Source organism: Salvelinus sp. IW2-2015, linkage group LG17 (genome assembly GCF_002910315.2).
Source record: "Salvelinus sp. IW2-2015 linkage group LG17, ASM291031v2, whole genome shotgun sequence".
NCBI lineage: Eukaryota > Metazoa > Chordata > Actinopteri > Salmoniformes > Salmonidae > Salvelinus > Salvelinus sp. IW2-2015.
The window spans coordinates 31,957,739-31,977,573 of record NC_036857.1 but is presented as its reverse complement, the minus strand read 5'-3'; the positions used below and the strand labels follow the sequence as shown (position 1 = coordinate 31,977,573).

Sequence of the window (19,835 nt, the reverse complement as noted above, 5' to 3'; positions counted from 1 at the left end):
ATTAGTTCGCAGTTGAAGGGAAACCTTAATCTACAGCATAAAATTACATTTCTAGACGTTCTGTGCTTCCAACTTTGTGGACAGTTCGGGGAAGACCATTTCCTGTTTAGCATGACAATGCCCCCGTGCACAAAGCGAAGTCCACACAGAAATGGTTTGTCCGAGTCGGTGTGGAAGAACTTGACTGGCCTGCACAGAGCCCTGACAGCCACAGACTTTTTCCTCTCCACCAACTTTCAGTTGGCCCTGTGCATTGGGAGCGGTGTGTTCTCCTGCTCCGCCAATCCCAGATTTGTCTGTCTGACTGACAGATGGTGAAGTGTAATTCATTACTACAGAGAATGCGTTTCCACTGCTCAGAGGCCAACACTTTACATGTGGTGTTTATATTTTGTTCCAGTATAGTATGATATGTACCTTTGATATGTTACATAAGACAGAAGGTGGAACAAATCCCTCACGACGCCATGGTCGCGGATCCAATCCACCTTCCGGGACACTGAAACCCACTCTTTAAGGAATACCTAGGATAGGATAAAGTAATTCCTTCCAACCCCCCTTAAAAGAGTTAGATGCACTATGTAAAGTGGTTGTTCACTGGATATGATAAGGTGATGACCAATTTGTAAGTCGCTCTGGATAGAGCGTCTGCTAATGACTTAAATGTAATGTAAATGTATACTTTGCTACGTTCTATCTGTCCTTGATCTGCAAGTCGCACACCTCAGTCCTGCCGCTGAAAAACATCCGCCACGCAAGCTTGCTGCACATACCATCCTTCACACGTAGGGATGGGTGCCAGTTGCTCGAGACATGACGCTTGCATTCAGGCCAAAAGAGTTCAATCTTGGTTTCATCAGACCAGAGAATTTGTTTCTCATGGTCAGAGTCCTTTAGGTGCTTTTTGGGCAACTCCAAGCGGACTGTCATGTGCCTTTTCTAGGCAGTGGTTCCGCTGGGCACCTCTACCATAAGTCTGATTAGTGAGACCTGCAGAGATGGTTTTTCTTCTGGAAGATTCTCTCATCTCCATAGAGGAATCTGGAGCTCTGTCAGAGTGGACCATCGGGTTCTTGTTACTCCTGACCAGGCCCTTCTCCCCGATTCGCTCGTTTGGCCGGGTGGCCCAGCTAGGAAAGTCTTGGGGTGGTTCAAATTTTCCATTGTAGAATGATGGGGCCTGTGTTTTGGGGACTTTAATGCTGCAGAAATGTTTTGGTACCGGTCCCAGATCTGTGCCGAACAATCTGTCACGGAGCTCTACGGACAATCCTTCCACCTCATGACTTGGTTTTTTTACTTTCTGAATGCACTGTCAACTGTGGGACCTTAAATAGACAGGTGTGTGGCCTGTCCAAATCAATTTCATCAATTGAATTTTCTGACAGGTGGACTCCAGTTGTAAAAACCTTCTCAAGGTCATTCATGCAAAAGTCGGAAAATGTATGTAATAGCTTCTTATGAGTTTTTTTTTTTTTTTTTACATTTGCAAGAATTTCTAAAACCTGTTTTGGCTTGTCATTATGGGGTTAATTGTGTGTAGATTGACGGGAAAACATGTAATCAATTTTAAAAATAAGGCTGTAACGTACAAATGGGAAAATGGGAAGGGGTCTGACAGTGCCCACGGGAAAGTATTCAGCCTTGACTTTTTCCACATTTTGTTTTTTACAGTCATTTTTAAGAATTAAATAAAAAATCTCTTCAGCATTACATCACAATACCCATAATGACAAGCGAAACAGTTTAGACATTTTTTGCCCATTTATTTATAAAAAAAACAAGAGACTCAAAATTGAGTTCAGATGCTCTGTTTTCCATTGATATCCTGGGGGAAAAAAGATATGGTTTTTTCTACAACTTGAATACTATAAAATTTTTAAATATACACTACTGTTCACACACACGTTGGGGTCACTTAGAACTGTCCTTGTTTTGAAGAGAAGCACATTGATTGTCCATTAAAATAACATCAAATTCATCAGAAATCTCAGTGTGGACTTGTTTTATTTCGCCTTTGTAAATGACTATTCGTGCTGGAACGGCAGATATTTTATGGAATATAAACATAGCGCCGTACAGAGGCCATTATCAGCAACCTCACTCCTTGTGATCCAATGGCATGTTGGGTGTAGCTAATCAGTTTATCATTTTAAAAGGCTAAATGATCATTAGAAAACCCTTTTTGAATTTATGTTAGTAACAGCTAAACTGTGGTGCTCGTTTTAAAGAAGCAATAAAACTTGGCTTTGCAACTCTGCCTAGAAGGCCAGCATCCGGAGTCGCTCTTCACTTGTTGCCGTTGAGACTGGTGTTAAGTGACCCCAAACTTTTGAATTGAGCTCAGTGCATCTGTTTCATTGATCATCTTGAGATGTTTCTAAAAAACAACTTGATATATAAAAACTATTAAATATTATGTTGAGATATAATCATCAGGATGTGGTAGTCTCTGGTTATGTTCATCACTTCTCCATCGTTGTTGAGATCTGAAATTTCTGTGGCAGCAAACAAATTATAAATTCAATATTGACAGTGATGATGCCATGGCCTATTTTGCAATGAGTTATGCCTAACTGGTGATTGAGGGTATTACACATTTTAACGTTTTGAGACAATGTGTGGGACAAAAGGCAGGGCCGTTTACAAAGTTTTAAATGTTTTGCTTCGCTGTGAGTCCCTTGAGATGTTTCCAGGGATGTCGTGTGTCAGAATTAACAGATTCAACCTACCCGCAACTACGCACGCGTCATCCATTTATCGACACCGCATACACTTATAGATAGAACTGTCTTCCACCCATCGACTAACAGTTGTCCAATCTTCTTCCTCCTCTTCTTCATCTTTTAATGTTGAAATTCAGCTCGCAGTGTTTTGACTGCAGTCTTCCGCTCTCCAACTGATGCCATCTCTGATCCTGCAGTGCAAACTGGCGCTCCCACCCCGTCCCCATCAGCCCGACCAGTGACTGTACGGTTTCTACTCCACAGCCTGTCGCGAAGGAAAGTGGCAGGATGCGGTTTGCTGCTCCCTCGTTGACAGTTTACCGGCCCTACCAGACTTATCTGAGTCGGCCCTGTAGTCCCAATAAACGCACACACAGACACAAAAGTTTCTTTCTTGACAGTTCTGGCAACTCCCTTAATTCTGTAAAATATTTTCTCTTTTTTCTTATTCAATTAATCTACCTTTCAGTAGGATCAGGTAGCTAATCCTTGACAAAATTCATTCACATTAGACACAAGTATAACATTTTAAATTGCACAACTAAGAGCCACTTATCTATAGTGATTTCTTAAATTCACATAAATGCATAAATGACTCAAAAACCATTTTTAGCCAGGTTGGCAGTAGTATGTTTAGGCAGCCTATGCACTGATTTTCTCTGAAATAACTTGTCTCTTACTTACGGGACAATCCATGGAAGCCTCCATCAGTCTGACAGTAGGTCCTCTACTACGGGACCAGCCATGGAAGCTCCATTCATCTGACAGTGTAGGTCCTCTTACTTACGGGACGCAGACGTGGAAGCTTCCATCAGTCTGCACAGCTAGGTCCTCTTACTCTACGGGACTCAGCCATGGAAGCTCCAATCAGTCTGACAGTAAAGGTCCTCTTTACTACGGGACCAGCATGGAGCTCATCAGTTCTGACAGTAGGTCCTCTTAACTCACGGGCCAACTGGAAGTCCATTTAGTCTGCACAGTAGGGTACCTCTTACTACAGGACCAACATGAAGCTCATCAGTCTGACAGTAGGTCCTCTACTAGGGACCAGCCTTGGAAGGTTCCATCAGTCTGACGTAGGTCTCTACTATGGGACCAACCATGGAAGTCCATCAGTTCTAAGTAGGTCTCTTACTACGCGGGACCAATCATGGGGTTAAGCTCCATCAGCCTGCACTGTAGTTTCCATCAGTCTGTCCTTACAGCCTATGCATATGATACATCATACGGATTCTATACTCTGAGCAATGCTCTCTGCACCTGGCATCCACCAAATGCTGCTCTGTTGTCCTCCGCACAATTGCAACACTTACGCACAATTGCTCTAACATTCACGTAATCATGTTCCCAACACACTTGGCACATCTTTTCACTCCAGCTACATGTCCATTCTTTGGCATTTAAAAACACTGTGAATGATTGACTGTGATGCTCCAGTTTTCACTGTTCATGCTATGGAACCTGACCTGTTCACCGGACGTGCTACTGTCCACGACTTCTGTTTCAACCCTCTGAGGACAGGCAGGAGCGGTAGAGATATCTCAATGTCGGCTATGAAAAGCACTGACATTATCCTGACTGGGACTGACTGTTGCACCCTGAACACCACTGTGATTATTATTTGACCCTGCTGGTCATCTATGAAATTTGAATATCTGGCCATGTTCTGTTATAATCTCCACAGCACAGCCGAAGAGAACTGGCCACCATCATAGCCTGGTTCTCTCAAGGTTTCTTCCTAGGTTTTGGCTTTAAGGAGTTTTCCCTAGCACACTTGCTCTACACCTGCATTGCTTGCTGTTGGGGTTTTAGGGCTGTGTTACTGTACAGCATTTGTGACATCAGCTTGATGTCAGAAGGCTTTATAATACAGTTGATTTGGATGAGGCTGGTCAAATTTCTCTGACATGGAAGCCTAAGGAATCCTATGTCGTAACTTTTCCAGACAAATACCTTCTCAAACCTCAACAGCACTGATAAGCTTTCACTGTCACTTTCACCTCTTCCTATGATCAACTTTAGGCTTCAACCACTCTGTCTCTTCACATGTTCTTTAACATATCATCCATGGACCATAGATATTGGGATCAGAGAATTACTCCCTTCAATTTAGCACTGAGCTCCAGGGTCACTGCCTTCTGAGCTTCATCCTAGTTATGATTTTCAATTGAAGCATTTCCTTGCTGAACCTAACAGCACACGATATCAATCACCATTTTTTAATTTCACCTTTATTTAACGGTCGGCTTTAGTTCAGAAAAGTTCTCATTTCCGGATGCAGCCCAGTTTTAACTTCACTCTCTTTTTTTGGCCTTGGTTATCAGATAGGGTGTAAATGAGGCCTGTGGTATCTCAAACCCATCCCAACTTTCCACTGTGACCATTATTACTCTAGCTCCCTACCTTGGGCTCTTTAGAGTTTCTATAACTACATGCACCACTGCTTCAGTATCATTATCTTGTTCTTCTCATGTCTTTACACTACAGACCATTCACTACTAGGCTTGTCCTCCGCTCCATATCAGAACTGTCCTCCCATTGAATGCATTCGAGCCAAGCTGTTTCTTCTCCAACTCTCTCGCATTTCCATTGTTTCAGGGGTGTCAAACTCATCCCATTGACAGCCGAGCTCACAGTTTTCGTTTCTTCATTCCTAAAACTAAGACCAATCAGACGAGGGGAGTTTCCTTTCTAATTAGTGTCCTTAATTAATTATCAAGTACAAGGGTGGAGCGAAAACAGCAGACACTTGGTCTCATGGAGAGATGACACGTGCTCCGGGATCTAAGGGGCTTAGCCCGAACCATGAAAAACAGCCCCAGACCGTTATTCCTCCTCCACCAAACCTTACAGTTGGCACTATGCATTGGGGGCAGGAAGCATTCTCCTGGCATTCGCCAAACCCAGATTTGTCCGTCAGACTGCCAGATGGTGAAGCATCCCTATGGAACACTTTTGACACCATGTCCAGATGAGTTGGGGCTGTTCAAAGGGCAAGGGGGGGTGCAACTCAATATTAAGGTGTCCTTTCATGTTTTTTGCAAACAGTGTAGATTGTCATTATGGAGACACCTATTGGATAAATGTGGCAACTCCTCTTTTGCTGCAATAAAAAAATAAAAACGTTTTCAAGCCTTGTGGGCGGGTTTTGAGTGGTCATTCGCTTAGACATTTACACTYGACCTGGCAACCCTGGCTGTGTCTGTTGATTATAACAGAAGGCGATCGCACGACTTTATGGGCAGAAAGAAGAAAGAACAGAAACAGACAAATCATGGCTGAACAGACAGATGCTAATCATCTCAGATGCTAGCAGTGAGAGAGAAGCAGGCAGCCCACGCAAATACTTTCCAGATCTCAATGGCAAAATACGCTTCATCTACATAAAAAACACGGCAATCGGAAATGAGAAACCTTACACATTTGAAAGGACGACGGAGGCGTCTAAATCAATGGATTAAAACTTTGTACAGCAGCTCCTCAACCTCATCTAGGCTGGAAATGTGCTGCAGTCAGCGCGTTTGGTTTCCATAGTAACCACCGACACACGCTGCCACGAACAATAGGTAGAACTGTCTCGCGCGTTTATTACAGGCAAAATAATCTGTAAACTAGCCTAATATTAGCCCGTATTAACATGCACTATGCTTAGAAGTAAATTTGTTAGACTTTCTCAAAACTAGTGAAAGTAGTTTACTTGATACCAGTAGTTGGCTGCGCTGTATTGAATTACAAAAATGGGGCCAGTGCACAGCAATGTATATTGTGTTCTTGACTGTGCTCTTGRCTCTTGAATTTTAATAGCCAACAGATTGGTTAGCTAACACACTGAGGAAATGTAGGTCAAACCATATCTCAGTTACTATAAAGAATAGCTAGCTAATGCTATAGTTGCTTTTTTGGTATGTAACTTTAGTAGCTTGCAGAGATAGCAGCTATACATTCTCTAGCAACAAGTAACAAATAAACAAAGTGAACTGGCTGAAAACCTAGGAGGGCAGGGGTTGGGACAAACATAGGGGACTGAGCAAGTTTGCCTAGGCGCACATTTTTCTCTGGGGAAAATGTACCTTATTCATAAAACAGCAAGTTGAGCTCACAAAATGATTAAAGGTAAAGGTAAGCCAAATGTATCTTTCTCAGTCATCCAACTTTAAAGAAGCAATCAGCAGTGGTAACAACAGCAGATCCCTGACCTTTTTTCTGTAAAAAGATGAGGGATGGGGCTGGAGAAATGTAACCAATCTCAAATTCATAGACAGAGCTATGGATGCAGGACTGACCATCCATGCATGATATCAAAATTATAGTTTTAACCATGTTTTGAAGCTATATAGTGTTTGTTTACATTTACTTTGTTTACAAACATTGGAATAAAACAAGTTTATATTCTGGGTTCTGATGGGGGATGACATTTGAACTAGCTAAGCTCATGAGGCAAGTTATATTCTTCAATAATGAATGGGTACATATAATTAATTAATAAGTAAAACATTTTTTACTGCTGATTGCCCCTTTAAGAGTGTGCTTTATCATTCATTTCAACTTAAACATATAGCTTTGAAATATTTTGGAGATCATTTGAAAGGCTCAATTGTGTTACTGCATTAGCGTAACTAGAATCACTATAGTGTTACTATAGTTGCGGTACAGCTCTTTGTGTTTTTGCCCTAAGTGCTAGGTTACTTATGCTAAGTTTGACTTCTCATATTTCAAGTTCACATTGGTTATTCTGGTCAATTTTGTTGTGGAAATTTAATAAAAAAGAATCTCTAATTTTAAACTATGATTCTATATAACATATGTTTTTTCCCCCATTTGTGGACAGTCATATGAACACTAGTGTTAATCACTGGCGGTCATGACAGCCCTGGGACCTGCTGGGATAGGAGTGGCGGATCTGTGCCAAGAAGGAGACAAGCTCTTAGAGACTGGAGAGTTGGGGAGGGCCACTGCTCTGTACACATCTGCCTTCAAGAGCCATGCTGGATCCACCATGGGTCACATGCGAGGCCTGGGGGGTTCCAGGTTGGCTAGGGTGATCTCCACTCTGGAGACCTGGCTCAATGGTCATGGGGAGATCCAGGCTTCCATGGAGGGCCTCAACAAAGGCCTGGCAGCTGTGTTCCTATCAACACTGAGCCCCAACAATGTGTCTGCCTCTCTTTTCAAAATGGAGTCCATACTTCAGGGTGCCGGTCAGGGCTGTGACGAGATTGTTGTACGCTGCTCAGCTTTGCTCGAAGGAAAGCAAAACCCATGTCGAGAGGGTGTGGTTTTGGAGTTAACTAGAGCCCTCACCTGCTTGCTCTCAGATCCCCACAGTCCCAAAGGCCCTAGGCTTTATCTCAAGGCTTTCCAAGACAATAAATCGGAGACTGTAAGACTGGTCAAGGGTAGACAAGCTCAGCACCTGCCCAAGATAGTGAAGGCCTTCTCTGAGCAGATGTTGCAAAAACATGCTGAAATGGAGTCTGGGGAGAGAGCGAGTGAGGTCGTCGACATTGTAGCAGAAGCTGCCTCTGAATTCCTTGAGTTCTTAATGGCTGTTTCGCCAGGGGACACAGATGTGCAAGAGCTGCAAGCAGCCTTCTTATTTTCACTGGGCAAGTTCGAAGAGAGCGCAGATGTTTATTCTGTTGCCTTGCAGGATCATTCACAATCACAACCAAAGTCGGGTACAGGTAAGGTGGTTAAGGGGATGCCAGCAGAAAGAAGAGCCAGTCTCTTGACCAGTAGAGCGGCCGCCCATTTCTCCACAGTGGGGCGAGCCACGGAGGCAAGCCGGGACCTTGGTGAGGCTTTTGGAGTCCACCCTGCCACAGCCCGACTGCAGTTTCAGAGGCTCTTCGTAGACCAGGGGACGGGAGCGGCATCCCGCATGCAACTGCGTCAGCAGGCAGAGAGAGGACTGTTGAGTTACAGGGAGACAGTCCTGGCCCGTCTTGACCTGCGTTCCTCTGAGGGCGTGGAGCTGCTGGACCCAGTGATCGCCCAGCTCTGGGCGCTGTGCCACCTGGAGCCCGACGGGGGCAGCAGAGAGTTGCGGGTGCGGCTGGCCGAGTGCCTCCTCCTGCGGGGCGAGTTCCGAGAGGCCCTCTCCATCTGCAGCCAGCTGGCGACCAACACCAACTCCCACACCCAGCAGAGCTACCAGAACACGGTGCAGGTGCTGCGTGGCTACTCCTGTCTTCTCTCAGATGACCACAAGGGGGCCTTGGAGGACTTTCAAGCGGTGATCGAGCACAAGGCACCCCACCCTTCCAGCTGTGTGCGGGCGCTGTGCGGCAGGGGCGTCCTGCGCATGATGGGGGGCCTGCACTACCTCACAGCCCTGGACTATGTGACGGCGAGCAGGTTGCAGCCCCAGGACACTGCGCTGACCGTACGCTGCCTGGTTCCCTGGAACTGCCGCGGGCTGCTGCTCACCGTGCTGTTGGAGCAGGCCAGGGTCATGCTGGAGGAGTGGACCGGAGATCACAGCTCCAGCCTCAGTCCCTTGGAACACCAAGAGCACCAGCAGACCAAACAGCTACAGCCTACGCAGAGAAAAGATGGCTACAAAGAGGGGTAGCTAGCGCATGTGTTTCTCAGTGTTGAGGAAGCTACTCTGTTATCATTGTTTACCAAACTACCAATTACTTCACACTAGAAGAAGTTAAGATACAATAAAAATATAGTTCACTGAACTTAAGCTACTTTGAAAAAGTAGTTCTCTACATCCAAGCTACTTGGGGAAAACTTATCAAATCTAAATAMGAAATGTCAGACTACAAATTGCAAGAACAGTTCACTCTAGGGTCAGTTATTAACAGAATGTGTAATTTAGTCTATTAAACACAAAAACCTTTATTGCCTATTTCCCCCATATTTTCTTATTTTTGCAAAAAAAATTGTGTGTAGTTCCAGTAGTTAGCTACATCGTTACATGGCAAAAAAGTAATTAACTACTGAAAACACTACCAAAATGTGCATTTATTTCAACTACCACCAAGCTACTGTCAAATGTAGTTAAATTACTAGTTGAACTACATGTAGTTCCCTACTCCCCAACACTGGTGTTTCTGCATGTCACACATACAGTACTTTAATGTGAAAGATCTCATAAAATAGGCTGCATCGTGAATTAGGCTATAACCCACAAGGCTATTCTTTAGACAGTGCTTGAATGATCTTTTATTCATTCTTCATTCTTTAACCCTGTCTGTCAGAGAGTTTGTATCAATTTGTATACTTTTTTATTGAATTAGAATTCAATTAGATCTTCATGACTTTCAGTGAGGGTTTTTTTAATTCATGAATGTCATTTCAGTATCGGCTGATACCCTGATTGAACGGTGATTGAATCTCTCTCTCTGGCAGGACCCCAGTTGGAGTCCACTCTCTTGCTGTTTTGCTGATGGAGTTGCAGCCCAGTGCTGACGCTCCTCAGATCCTGGTGGCTGATGCCCTGTACCGGCTGGGCCGGGTGGAGGAAGCGTATCGCTTGCTGTTGGCCATCGGGCCCACTAGCCCACGTGCACCCATCCTGGCCCGCCTCACCTTGCTACAACTGCACCGGGGCTTCCTTTATGATGCCAACCAGGTCCATCATTATGTAAACATTGCTTTATGTGAAGGGGCAAACTATTATGCTGTTGTTTGGTGTTTCCAACATAAACAGTCATTCTAATCGTCCTAACATTAAAAAATATATATATTACCTACAGTATAAGATGTCTTTTGAACACTTGTCAGGAGACGATATGACCACAATATGACTACAAAAATACTTTTTGATACTGAAGGTCCCTTGTTATTATGCATCAGCAATACACTTGACTTGGCCCTAACTAACATTGTGTTCAAATTATACTTTTTAAATGTGTATATTATCAACTCTGCTCATGCTTTGTCTGTTCTTCTTTCAGCTGCTGAAGAAGCTGATCGAGTGTGGTGATACGAGCTGCTTGCGCCCTCTGCTGGCCGTGGCGTCTAAAAAGGACCGGCTGCTGCTGCAGGGCTACTGCCACTCTGCCTCCAAACGCATCCTGGAGGGCCTGCGAGGCGAGTGCACCCTGAGGCAGGCCGTGGCCTATCTGTCCATCGCCATCATGGCCTCTGGTGATTGGCTCTTGTCATTTGGTCAAGCATAGGTCATCATTTTGGTTGTGTAGGAAGCTCCTCCATGATAGTTAGGAATTAGATTTTTCCTTATTAATCAGGAATTCCTGCTTTTGTGACATTTATCCTCCATCTCTTGTAATAGAAACTGACCTCCCCCTTGACAAAATTCAGATTTTCCAAATTTTCGCACATTGTTGAAGAAAAGTTTCAAATTAAGTAATGCTGCCAGATTAAAAATAGGTTTATACTGTATTTTGTTTGCGGTAGATGCATCTCTGAATCATAAACACTTGATAAAGGGTCTCTTTTGTGGTGTAGCTTCGTCGTTATGTTTCGAACAGGTCATAATAGTACAATGTACAATGAGCGTACAAAATATTAGGAGCACCTTCCTAATATTGAGTTGCACCCCCTTTTGCCCTCAGAACAGCCTCAATTCGTCGAGGCATGGACTCTACAAGGTGTCAAAAGCATCCCACAGGGATACTGGCCCATGTTGACTCCAATGCTTCCCACAGTTGTGTCAAGTTGGCTAAATGTCCTTTGGGTAATGGTGGACCATACTTGATACCCACGGGAAACTGTTGAGCGAGAAAAACCCTGCAGCGTTGCAGTTCTTGACACACTCAAACCGGTGTGCCTGGCACCTACTACCATACCCCCTTCAAAGGCACTTAAATAATTCACCCTCTGAAAGGCACACATACARAATCCATGTCTCAATTATCTCAAGCCTTAAAAATCCTTCTTTAACATGTCTCCTCCCCTTCATCTAGACTGATTGAGTGGATTCAACAGGTGACATCAATAAGGGATCATAGCTTTCACCTGGTCAGTCTCTGTCACGGAAAGAGCAGGTGTACCTAATTCTTTGTACACTCAGTGTATATTTTATATATACTAACATTCATGACATTATAGGCAATACAACTAATGTAAGGTCTACTACTTGCAGGATGTGAGGCAGCAAACTCACTGATYGAAAGGGCCAGGTGCTATGTCTTGTTGGGCCAACGCAAGACGGCCATCTTTGATTTCAGCTCCATCTTGAAAGAGCACCCTGACCATGTACAGGCCCTCTGTGGAAGAGGCTTCACCTATCTCATGCTAAACCAACAGAAGGTACTAGGACACAAAAATGGGGGATACTTATCCTGCTGTACATGCAGTGCTAATATTTTGCTTTTTGCATCAGAATGAAAGCAATTGTTTTAAGGCCTCTACGTCCACATTGACAGCTTCTGATTGACAGATAATCTCAAGACGATTATAAACATGTCTTTGTTTTCCAGGAATGTACTCAGGATATACTGGCAGCACTTCAAATAAGCATGGACGCCGTCACCAAAAACATCCTATCGCTCAAAGATAAGGCAAGGAAACTGGTCTGTGATTGGCTGCAGCAGTACTGCCGGACCAATCTGTCGGAGATCCTGGCGGCTAAGGCCGTCCCCTGCCAGGAAGAAGAGCTTCGAGAGGCCTTTCTAATTGGAGGAGTCCTGATGAGGACTGACTGCCGAGACACCAGATGTCATCTCCTCTACGTAGATCTACTACTGGCCAAAGGTGAGATTGGCACTTGGCTGACAGACGCTCACTTATCTCTCATCAGTGAGTGCTCTTTTTGGATGACTTTTGCCTATCTCAGACTAGACCATATGCCCTATGATTACACCTTACACCTATGAAGTAATCGCAGATTTTCACAAGTGCATAGGGCGTAGGTTTTATGGGTCGACTTGGGATTTAGCCTTTGTCCTGTTCTGCCCTAGAGATGACACAGTATGGACAGTGTCTAAGCAGGCCTACTTTTAGGAAGGTTTTAGTTGAAGTATATTTTTGTAAAGTTGCTTTTCTTGATGATGCTGTTATATGATACCGGATCAGGTTCATTTGTAGATTGAAGATACTTAAAAGTACAGCAGAAGAATGGTAGCTTCTGAAAGTAAACTGTGAGTGCTAAGCTGTGCACAGTTAGTACATGTAGCTGTTTTGAAATATCTGCCCCTGTGATCCAGGTGAGGTGAAATCAGCAGGAGCTCACCTGGCTCAGGTGTTTGGCCAGGATCCCCGGGAGGCTGCAGCTCAGGCCAGGGTGGGCGTGGTGGAGGCCTGGCAGCAGAAGTACTGCGGAGGCGGCACCAGGCTGAGCAAGCTGACCGAAAAGGAACCCTCTACACTGGACTTCCTGCTGACCCTCATTCCCCCGATTCACAGGGAACGCATGGCACAAGTAAAAACAAAAACAACAAACACCTATCGACCAATCAGAATCCTAACTGTTTTATAATCACTTTTTTCCCCCCACGCAAGACAAAGCAACTCTTCTTACAAGAAAAACCAATCAACTCTTATTACAAGAAAAAKCAATCAACTCTTATTACGAGATGTAACAGTCAACTCTTATTACGAGATGTAAAAGTCAACTCTCATCATAATATGTACTCACACAATTATGTCTATGTTACCATAGGCAGCAGCCCAGGAAGCAGGCAGTGTCTCAGCGAGTGGCCATTGGGAGCAGGCCCTGGCCCTCCTGACCGTGGCTGTGCGAGCCGCGGCAGAGCTTCGACCGCAGTTCCTGCGCCAACGGGCCGCTTGCCTCGCCCAACTCGACCTGCACGAACGGGCTGTGGCCGACCTGGACCGGGTCATCCAGAGCCACGGTGACCCCTCCGACACTACAGTCTCCGGAGCCCCAGAAGAGCCTCACGTCTGGGCAGAGGACCTGTGTCAGCGAGGCCGCAGCCTGGTGCTGTGCTCCCACGAGGGGCCCGCCCTGGACGACTTCAGCCGGGCCCTGGAGCTCCACRGGGGCCAGGCTTTGCAGTGTGTGGAGGCCGGGCTGGGAAGGTCCCGCCTGGCCGAGTGCTTCCTTCGTATGGCCCTGCAGCACTACGGAGAGCAGCAGCTCAGTAAGGCCTGGAAGTTGACCGAGAGCGGCCTGTTGGTGGACAGCGAGCACATGGAGCTGCGCAGGCTCAGGGCCAGGATCAAGCGGGAGCACTGCAGCCCCTGCATTGTACACTAGACTAGTGTACCATTGTAGTGCCTTTGTCCATTGAGATAACATTGTACTGTACTTTGGAGGAAACCCTTCCAAGTAAAGCTCACTTAGAGTAACCCTATGACAATTTGTTTTTATGTACACTAAACCTCAGTTAATTGCTACCGCGAAAATATTTAGAATGTCAAAGGGGAAGCTGCATTTATATCTTATTCAGAATGAGGGTTAATAGAACAATGAGCATTTCCCTTGGGTAGTGTTTTTGTAAACTTGGAAAAGTCCTAGAATTTATTTGTAATTTGTGAGTATTTTGCAATCACATGCCTGACATTTAATAGMTAATGGCGTGGAAACAATGGATATTCCCTGGTGCTTACTTCAATTAAATATACTTGATWCCTGGCCTATATTGTGCCTTGTGGTGGTTGTTTGAAAGAATCCCAAAGGAACAAACAAGTAACACAGGTTATTTCTGTGTAATTACGTTTGACTATTTTACTACATAACTAGTAAGACTGTAAAGGTAAGAAACTTAAAGATGCAACTACACAGAACAACTTTTGTTTTATTTCCATTTATTTTTGTGTAATTTTGAATTCATGTGTAATAAACCAAATGTCTTCGACAGCAATTACTTTTTTACATTCAATTTGTTACATTCAAGTTAAAGACTGATTGTGTTTAGTTCATTCCGCTTCAATGTCATTGAGACAAATCATAATTTGTCATTTACAATTGCGGAATACCAGAGCATAGCATCTGAGAATTGATACAGAAATCTATACAACCAAAATATCACTGTGAGGTTAAATTGTTATTTTAGAAAGTGCCCATGTGCAGGTTTTACTTTCTAAGGGGCAAATTCAGACCTGAGATTGAATTTAAGCATGGGCAAATTCCAGTGTCAGCAAGGTACGTGTTTGGGGTGTAGATTAAAGAAATGGAGGTGTGGTGGAGGTGTGTACAGATACGCCATATTCTAACCTTGACTTAATTTTCTAATAATTCCACCACCTTTACGGGCGAGGAAACCATGAATAAGGTCGAGCGAACCTGCCGGAAAGTCAAGGTGCGAACCAAGTGAAAGAAGCATCTAGCCTAATTTATTTTTTCAGTTAGAATGTTTTTTTTATTATGATCCCTGGAGACAAATGTGAAACCAGTCATTTGGAAGGAAACTGAAAATCATATCAACATGACGTACAGTATTGCGGCCCCTTTTCCACAGTAAAGTAGGCGAGTGCACCCTAATCATTAGATAATTAACACATCAGATAATTAACTCAGATAATTAATCTTTAGAAAATGAACATCCCCTTTAGGGTCTATTTGTCAAAAGCTTTTCAACAGAACTCATATACATGACCCAGTTAAATGAGAGGTGCACAGACAATCTACATGCTTAGAACCTTAATTTGTGGTAAGCAGATATTTTTTTGTTGTTGATTCAGCTATCAAGATGTGGCGATTTAAAAACATGTATTTGACAAGTGGCTTGAGAAGGAACAATCAATTTCTTGGTGCAGGAGGAAAAACTACCCACTGAACAAGAAGTTGAGAAAAAGGCAGGGCCCTAGTAATGACACAGTAACTCTCATGACTGGGGTGACAGTGACACAGATAGGATATCCACTGCTTAAGGCTGTAGTTGTAATAGAACATCCCTTATAGTAGTAGCAGCGATGGAAGAGAAAGCAAGACATCTCACTGGCTAATTTTTTTCTGGTTCATATGCAGTCAATTAACTAAGTAGACAATACCCAGCTTCTATTGCATTAGTGTCTATGGGAGAGCCAGCCCTTAAGTAGACCGGAAGTGTGARAATTTTTTCCAATGGTAAACAGCCCGAGTAAGACATTTTCATTTATCCATCATCTTTGGAAGTAGTTATTGGAGCATGATGTACTACACTACCCATAATGCTCTGCACAACCTATCCAATATTGTCTTGTCTCATCAATATAAATGATGTAGTAGCAGTGCTATAGTATCTTGATCACAGGCAGTCCTTTCTCCAGGAGCAGCTGCCTCGTTCCTCTGGTTTGACGTTCCCCTGCGTAGCAACTGGCCCTCGGAGCTCCTCAGGACCCTCACAGACACCAGGGCCCCAGCCAGGACCACTGGGGGAAGTGAGGTGGTGAAGAAGAAGCCTGCAGCGAAGGAGCGTACCGTATCCACCAGGGTGGTGCTACTGGCAATGTAGCCCCCTACGCAGCCAAAGGCTTTACCTGCAACAATACCAAAGAAGAATAAATAATTACCAAATGGAATACTTTGTGTAAATACAAGGCCTGCAACTATAATCCAATGAGACATTACTCTTATGGGAGTTAGTGTACAATATTACTGGATTTTGTAAGCAATGGAGTATTCTTAAGAAAGTTCAAATAGTGTATCAAGTTTGAATGTGACCCAATGTGACTAGCTAGATTGACAACCACTTACTCTGAAGCAAGTAGGCCTCTGACTAGACTTGTTTAATACCACCTTGTCATCTTAGCTTATATAAGCACTGATCTGAAACAATACTAAGTTCTACCGTTAAATGGTGAATGCTAGGTTGGAGAGAAGGTAAGCTGGTCCTAAATCTGTGCATAAAGGCAACTTCTTCTTTGAGCTATTCACAGTCCTAGAGGGAATCTTATCAGTATGGCCAGACTGGGTGTGTGGGAGCATCTCCACAGCTGATACCATATGTCCCCTGCTTCCTCTGATAACGCCTAGCTTCTATCGTGCCTTTGGTTAACCAGCATCAGGGCATGATCAAAATTATTGCTGTAATGTTAGCGATATAAATGTATCAGTTAGTACATGATGACCAGTAATTAATTGGTTAACTGGCTTCTTCCAATGATATTCTCTTGGCTCAAGCAAATCTATGTTTGTGGTGAGGGAGACAAGCTAAGACAGATAGAGACTAATGGTTAAGGGGGAAATCTGCAGTTGCTACATCAAAAGTTTGGAAACACCTACTCATTCCAGGGATTTTCTTTATTTTTAATATTTTCTACATTGTAGAATAATAGTAAAGACATCAAAATGATGAAWTAACACATGGAATCATGAAGTAACAAAAAAGTGTGAAAYAAAATCAAAATATATTTTATATTTGAGATTCTTCAAATAGCCACCCTTTGTCTTGACAGCTTTGCACACGCTTGGCATTCGCTCAACCAGCTTCATGAGGTAGTCACCTGGAATGCATTTCAATGAACAGGTGTGCCTTGTTAATTTGTGGAATGTCTTTCCTTCTTACATGCTGACCAGACCGTACACGTCGCGTGCGTGAGCGTCGCAAAATAATTTTAGAAATCCATGTTATTCAATTATTGTGCGCGCGCCAACGAGCGTCTGCGTTGCCAAGGGCTAAAATAGAACTCCTTTCTCTTTCTGACGCAGATCACGCTGAAAGTCCTGCCTCTCRCATCTCCTCATTGGTTTATAGAAGCAGGTACCCACGTGCCATTTCCTCATTGGTTATACCCACGTGGGTGATTGAAAGATGAAATGTTTGCCGATTGTCGTGGTAAAAGTMTAGATGCCAATCACCATATAAGTTCAAAGATGAAAAAGCCTGGAAGGAGGAGAGATGACTAGAAACGATTCGGTTGGCCGTTTCATGTGTGGATTWATCGTCAGAGTAGAAGACCTTGTGCATTTCAGGTAAAATAACAACTCAATGTTTATATCCCAGGACAAATTAGCTAGCAACAACAAGCTAGCTAAATAGGACAAATTAGCTAGCAAGTGCAAATTAACTAGTTAAAATACCATACATGTTTAATGCTTTCGATCTGTCCCCAAATTAATGTAWTTGGTTCAGAGTTTGTTTTGATATTTTAACCTGCGTGTCGTGATCGCGTTTGGTGTAGGGGGACAAAATACATTTATGCATGATAGCGCACGATGGCGCACGAGCGCAGCCGGTTTGGGTTCCGTGTTACTGCGTTTGAGCCAATCAGTTGTGTTGTAACAAAATAGGTGTGGTATACAGAAGATAGCCCTATTTGGTAAAGACCAAGTCCATATTAMGGCAAGAACAGCTCAAATAAGCAAAGAGAAACGACAGTCCATCATTACTTTAAGACATGGTCAGTGAAACCGAAAAATTATATAAGTATTCAGACCCGTTTTTTTCAATCTACACACAATACCCCATAATGACAAAGCAAAAASAYGTTGTTAGAATTTTTTTGCAAATGTATAAAATAGAAATAACTGAAATATCACATTTACATAKGTTTTCTGACCCTTTACTCAGTACTTTGTTGAAGCACCTTTAGCAGCGATTACAGCKTCWAGTCTTCTTGGGTATGATGCTACAAGCTTGGCACACCTGTATTTGGGGAGTTTGTCCCATTCTTCTCTGCAGATCCTCTCAAGCTCTGTCAGGTTGGATGGGGAGCATCGCTGCACAGCTATTTTCAGMTCTCTCCAGATGTCACGCCCTGACTTTAGTATATGTGCTTTCTTTATTATTTGGTTAGGTCAGYGTGTGACAAAGGGTGGTTTGTTTAGTTTTTGTATTGTCTAGGGGTTTTGTCTTGTCTAGTTTTTTTTGGTTATCTATYGGGATTTTGTATTGRCTAGGGGTATGTAGGTTTATGGTGGCCTGAGTGGGTTCCCAATCAGAGACAGCTGTTTATCGTTGTCTCTGATTMGGGAGCCTATTTAGGTTGCCATTTTCCAAGTTGGTTTTGTGGGTAGTTGTCCTTGTTTAGTTGCCTGTGAGCACTATGTTGGCGTCACGTTTCAGTTGATGTTTATTGTTTTGTTGACGAATTCTTATATTAAATAAGTATGTACGCTCACAACGCTGCGCCTTGATCCACTCCTTTAAACGGCCGTGACACCAGAGATGTTCAATCTGCTTCAAGTCCGATCTCTGGCTGGGCCACTTAAGGACATCCAGAGACTTGTCCCGAAGCCACTRCTGCATTTTCTTGGCTGTGTGCTTAGGGTTGTTGTCCTGTTTGAATGTGAACTTTCGCCCCAGTCTGAGGTCCTGAGTGCTCTGGAGCAGGTTTTCATCAAGGATCTCTCTGTACTTTGCTCCGTTCATCTTTCCCTCGATCCTGAATAGTCTCCCAGTCCCTGCCGTTGAAAAATATCCCCACAGCATGATTCTGCCACCACCATGCTTCACCGTAGGGATGGTATTAGACAGGTGATGAGCTTGGKATTCAGGCCAAAGAGTTCAATCTTGGTTTCTTAAGAACAAAGAATCTTGCTTCTCATGGTCTGAGAGTCCTTAGGTGCCTTTTGACAAACTRCAACTGGGCTGTCATGTGCTTTTTACTGAGGAGTGGCTTCCAGCTGGCCCCTCTACCATACATTTCTGATTGGGGGAGTGCTGCAGAGATGATTGTCCTTCTGGAAGGTTCTCCCATCTCCACAGAGGAACTCTAGAGCTCTATCAGAGTGACTATTGGGTTCTTGGTCACCTTGAACAAGGCCCTTCTCCCCGATTGGTCAGTTTGGCCGGGCAGCCAGCTCTAAGAAGAATCTTGGTGGTTCCAAATTTCTTCCATTTAAGAATGATGGAGGCTAATGTGTTCTTGGGGACCTTAAATGCTGCAGACATTTTTTGGTACCCTTCCCCCAATCCTGTCTCGGAGCTCTATGGACCATTCCTTCGACCTCATGGCTTATGTTTTACTCTGACATGCACTGTCAACTGTGGGACCAATACAAATCTAAAACCCTTTTTCCGCTTTGTCATTATGGGGTATTGTGTGTAGATTGCTGAAGATTTTTTAAATTTAATCCATTTTAAAATAAGGCTACAATGTAACAAAATGTGGAAAAAGTCAATGGGTCTCAATACGTTCCGAAGGCACTCGAGTGCATGGATCATCAACTAGATTCAGTCGCTGACCAATTTTTTGAGCGAATGGCCGGAACATAATTACAAATAATTTGTAGACTGCAAATTGACCGCAAGAAGCCCAAACAGATATGTTTTAGTAAAACAATAATTTCAACCTTGCTTACAT

The 19,835-nt window shown here is 43.7% G+C and overlaps 1 protein-coding gene across 1 annotated transcript; it reads left to right on the top strand.

The window, feature by feature from the left end:
• Positions 1 to 5,898: 5,898 nt before the first annotated feature.
• Positions 5,899 to 14,470, top strand: ttc34 (tetratricopeptide repeat domain 34). The gene is made up of 8 exons (XM_024006567.2): positions 5,899 to 6,845; positions 7,555 to 9,296; positions 10,089 to 10,311; positions 10,637 to 10,829; positions 11,788 to 11,954; positions 12,125 to 12,398; positions 12,851 to 13,065; positions 13,306 to 14,470. The coding sequence occupies exons 2-8, from the start codon at positions 7,588 to 7,590 to the stop codon at positions 13,861 to 13,863; spliced, it is 3,339 nt and encodes a 1,112-aa protein (XP_023862335.1). The 5' UTR covers positions 5,899 to 6,845; positions 7,555 to 7,587; the 3' UTR covers positions 13,864 to 14,470.
• Positions 14,471 to 19,835: the final 5,365 nt, after the last annotated feature.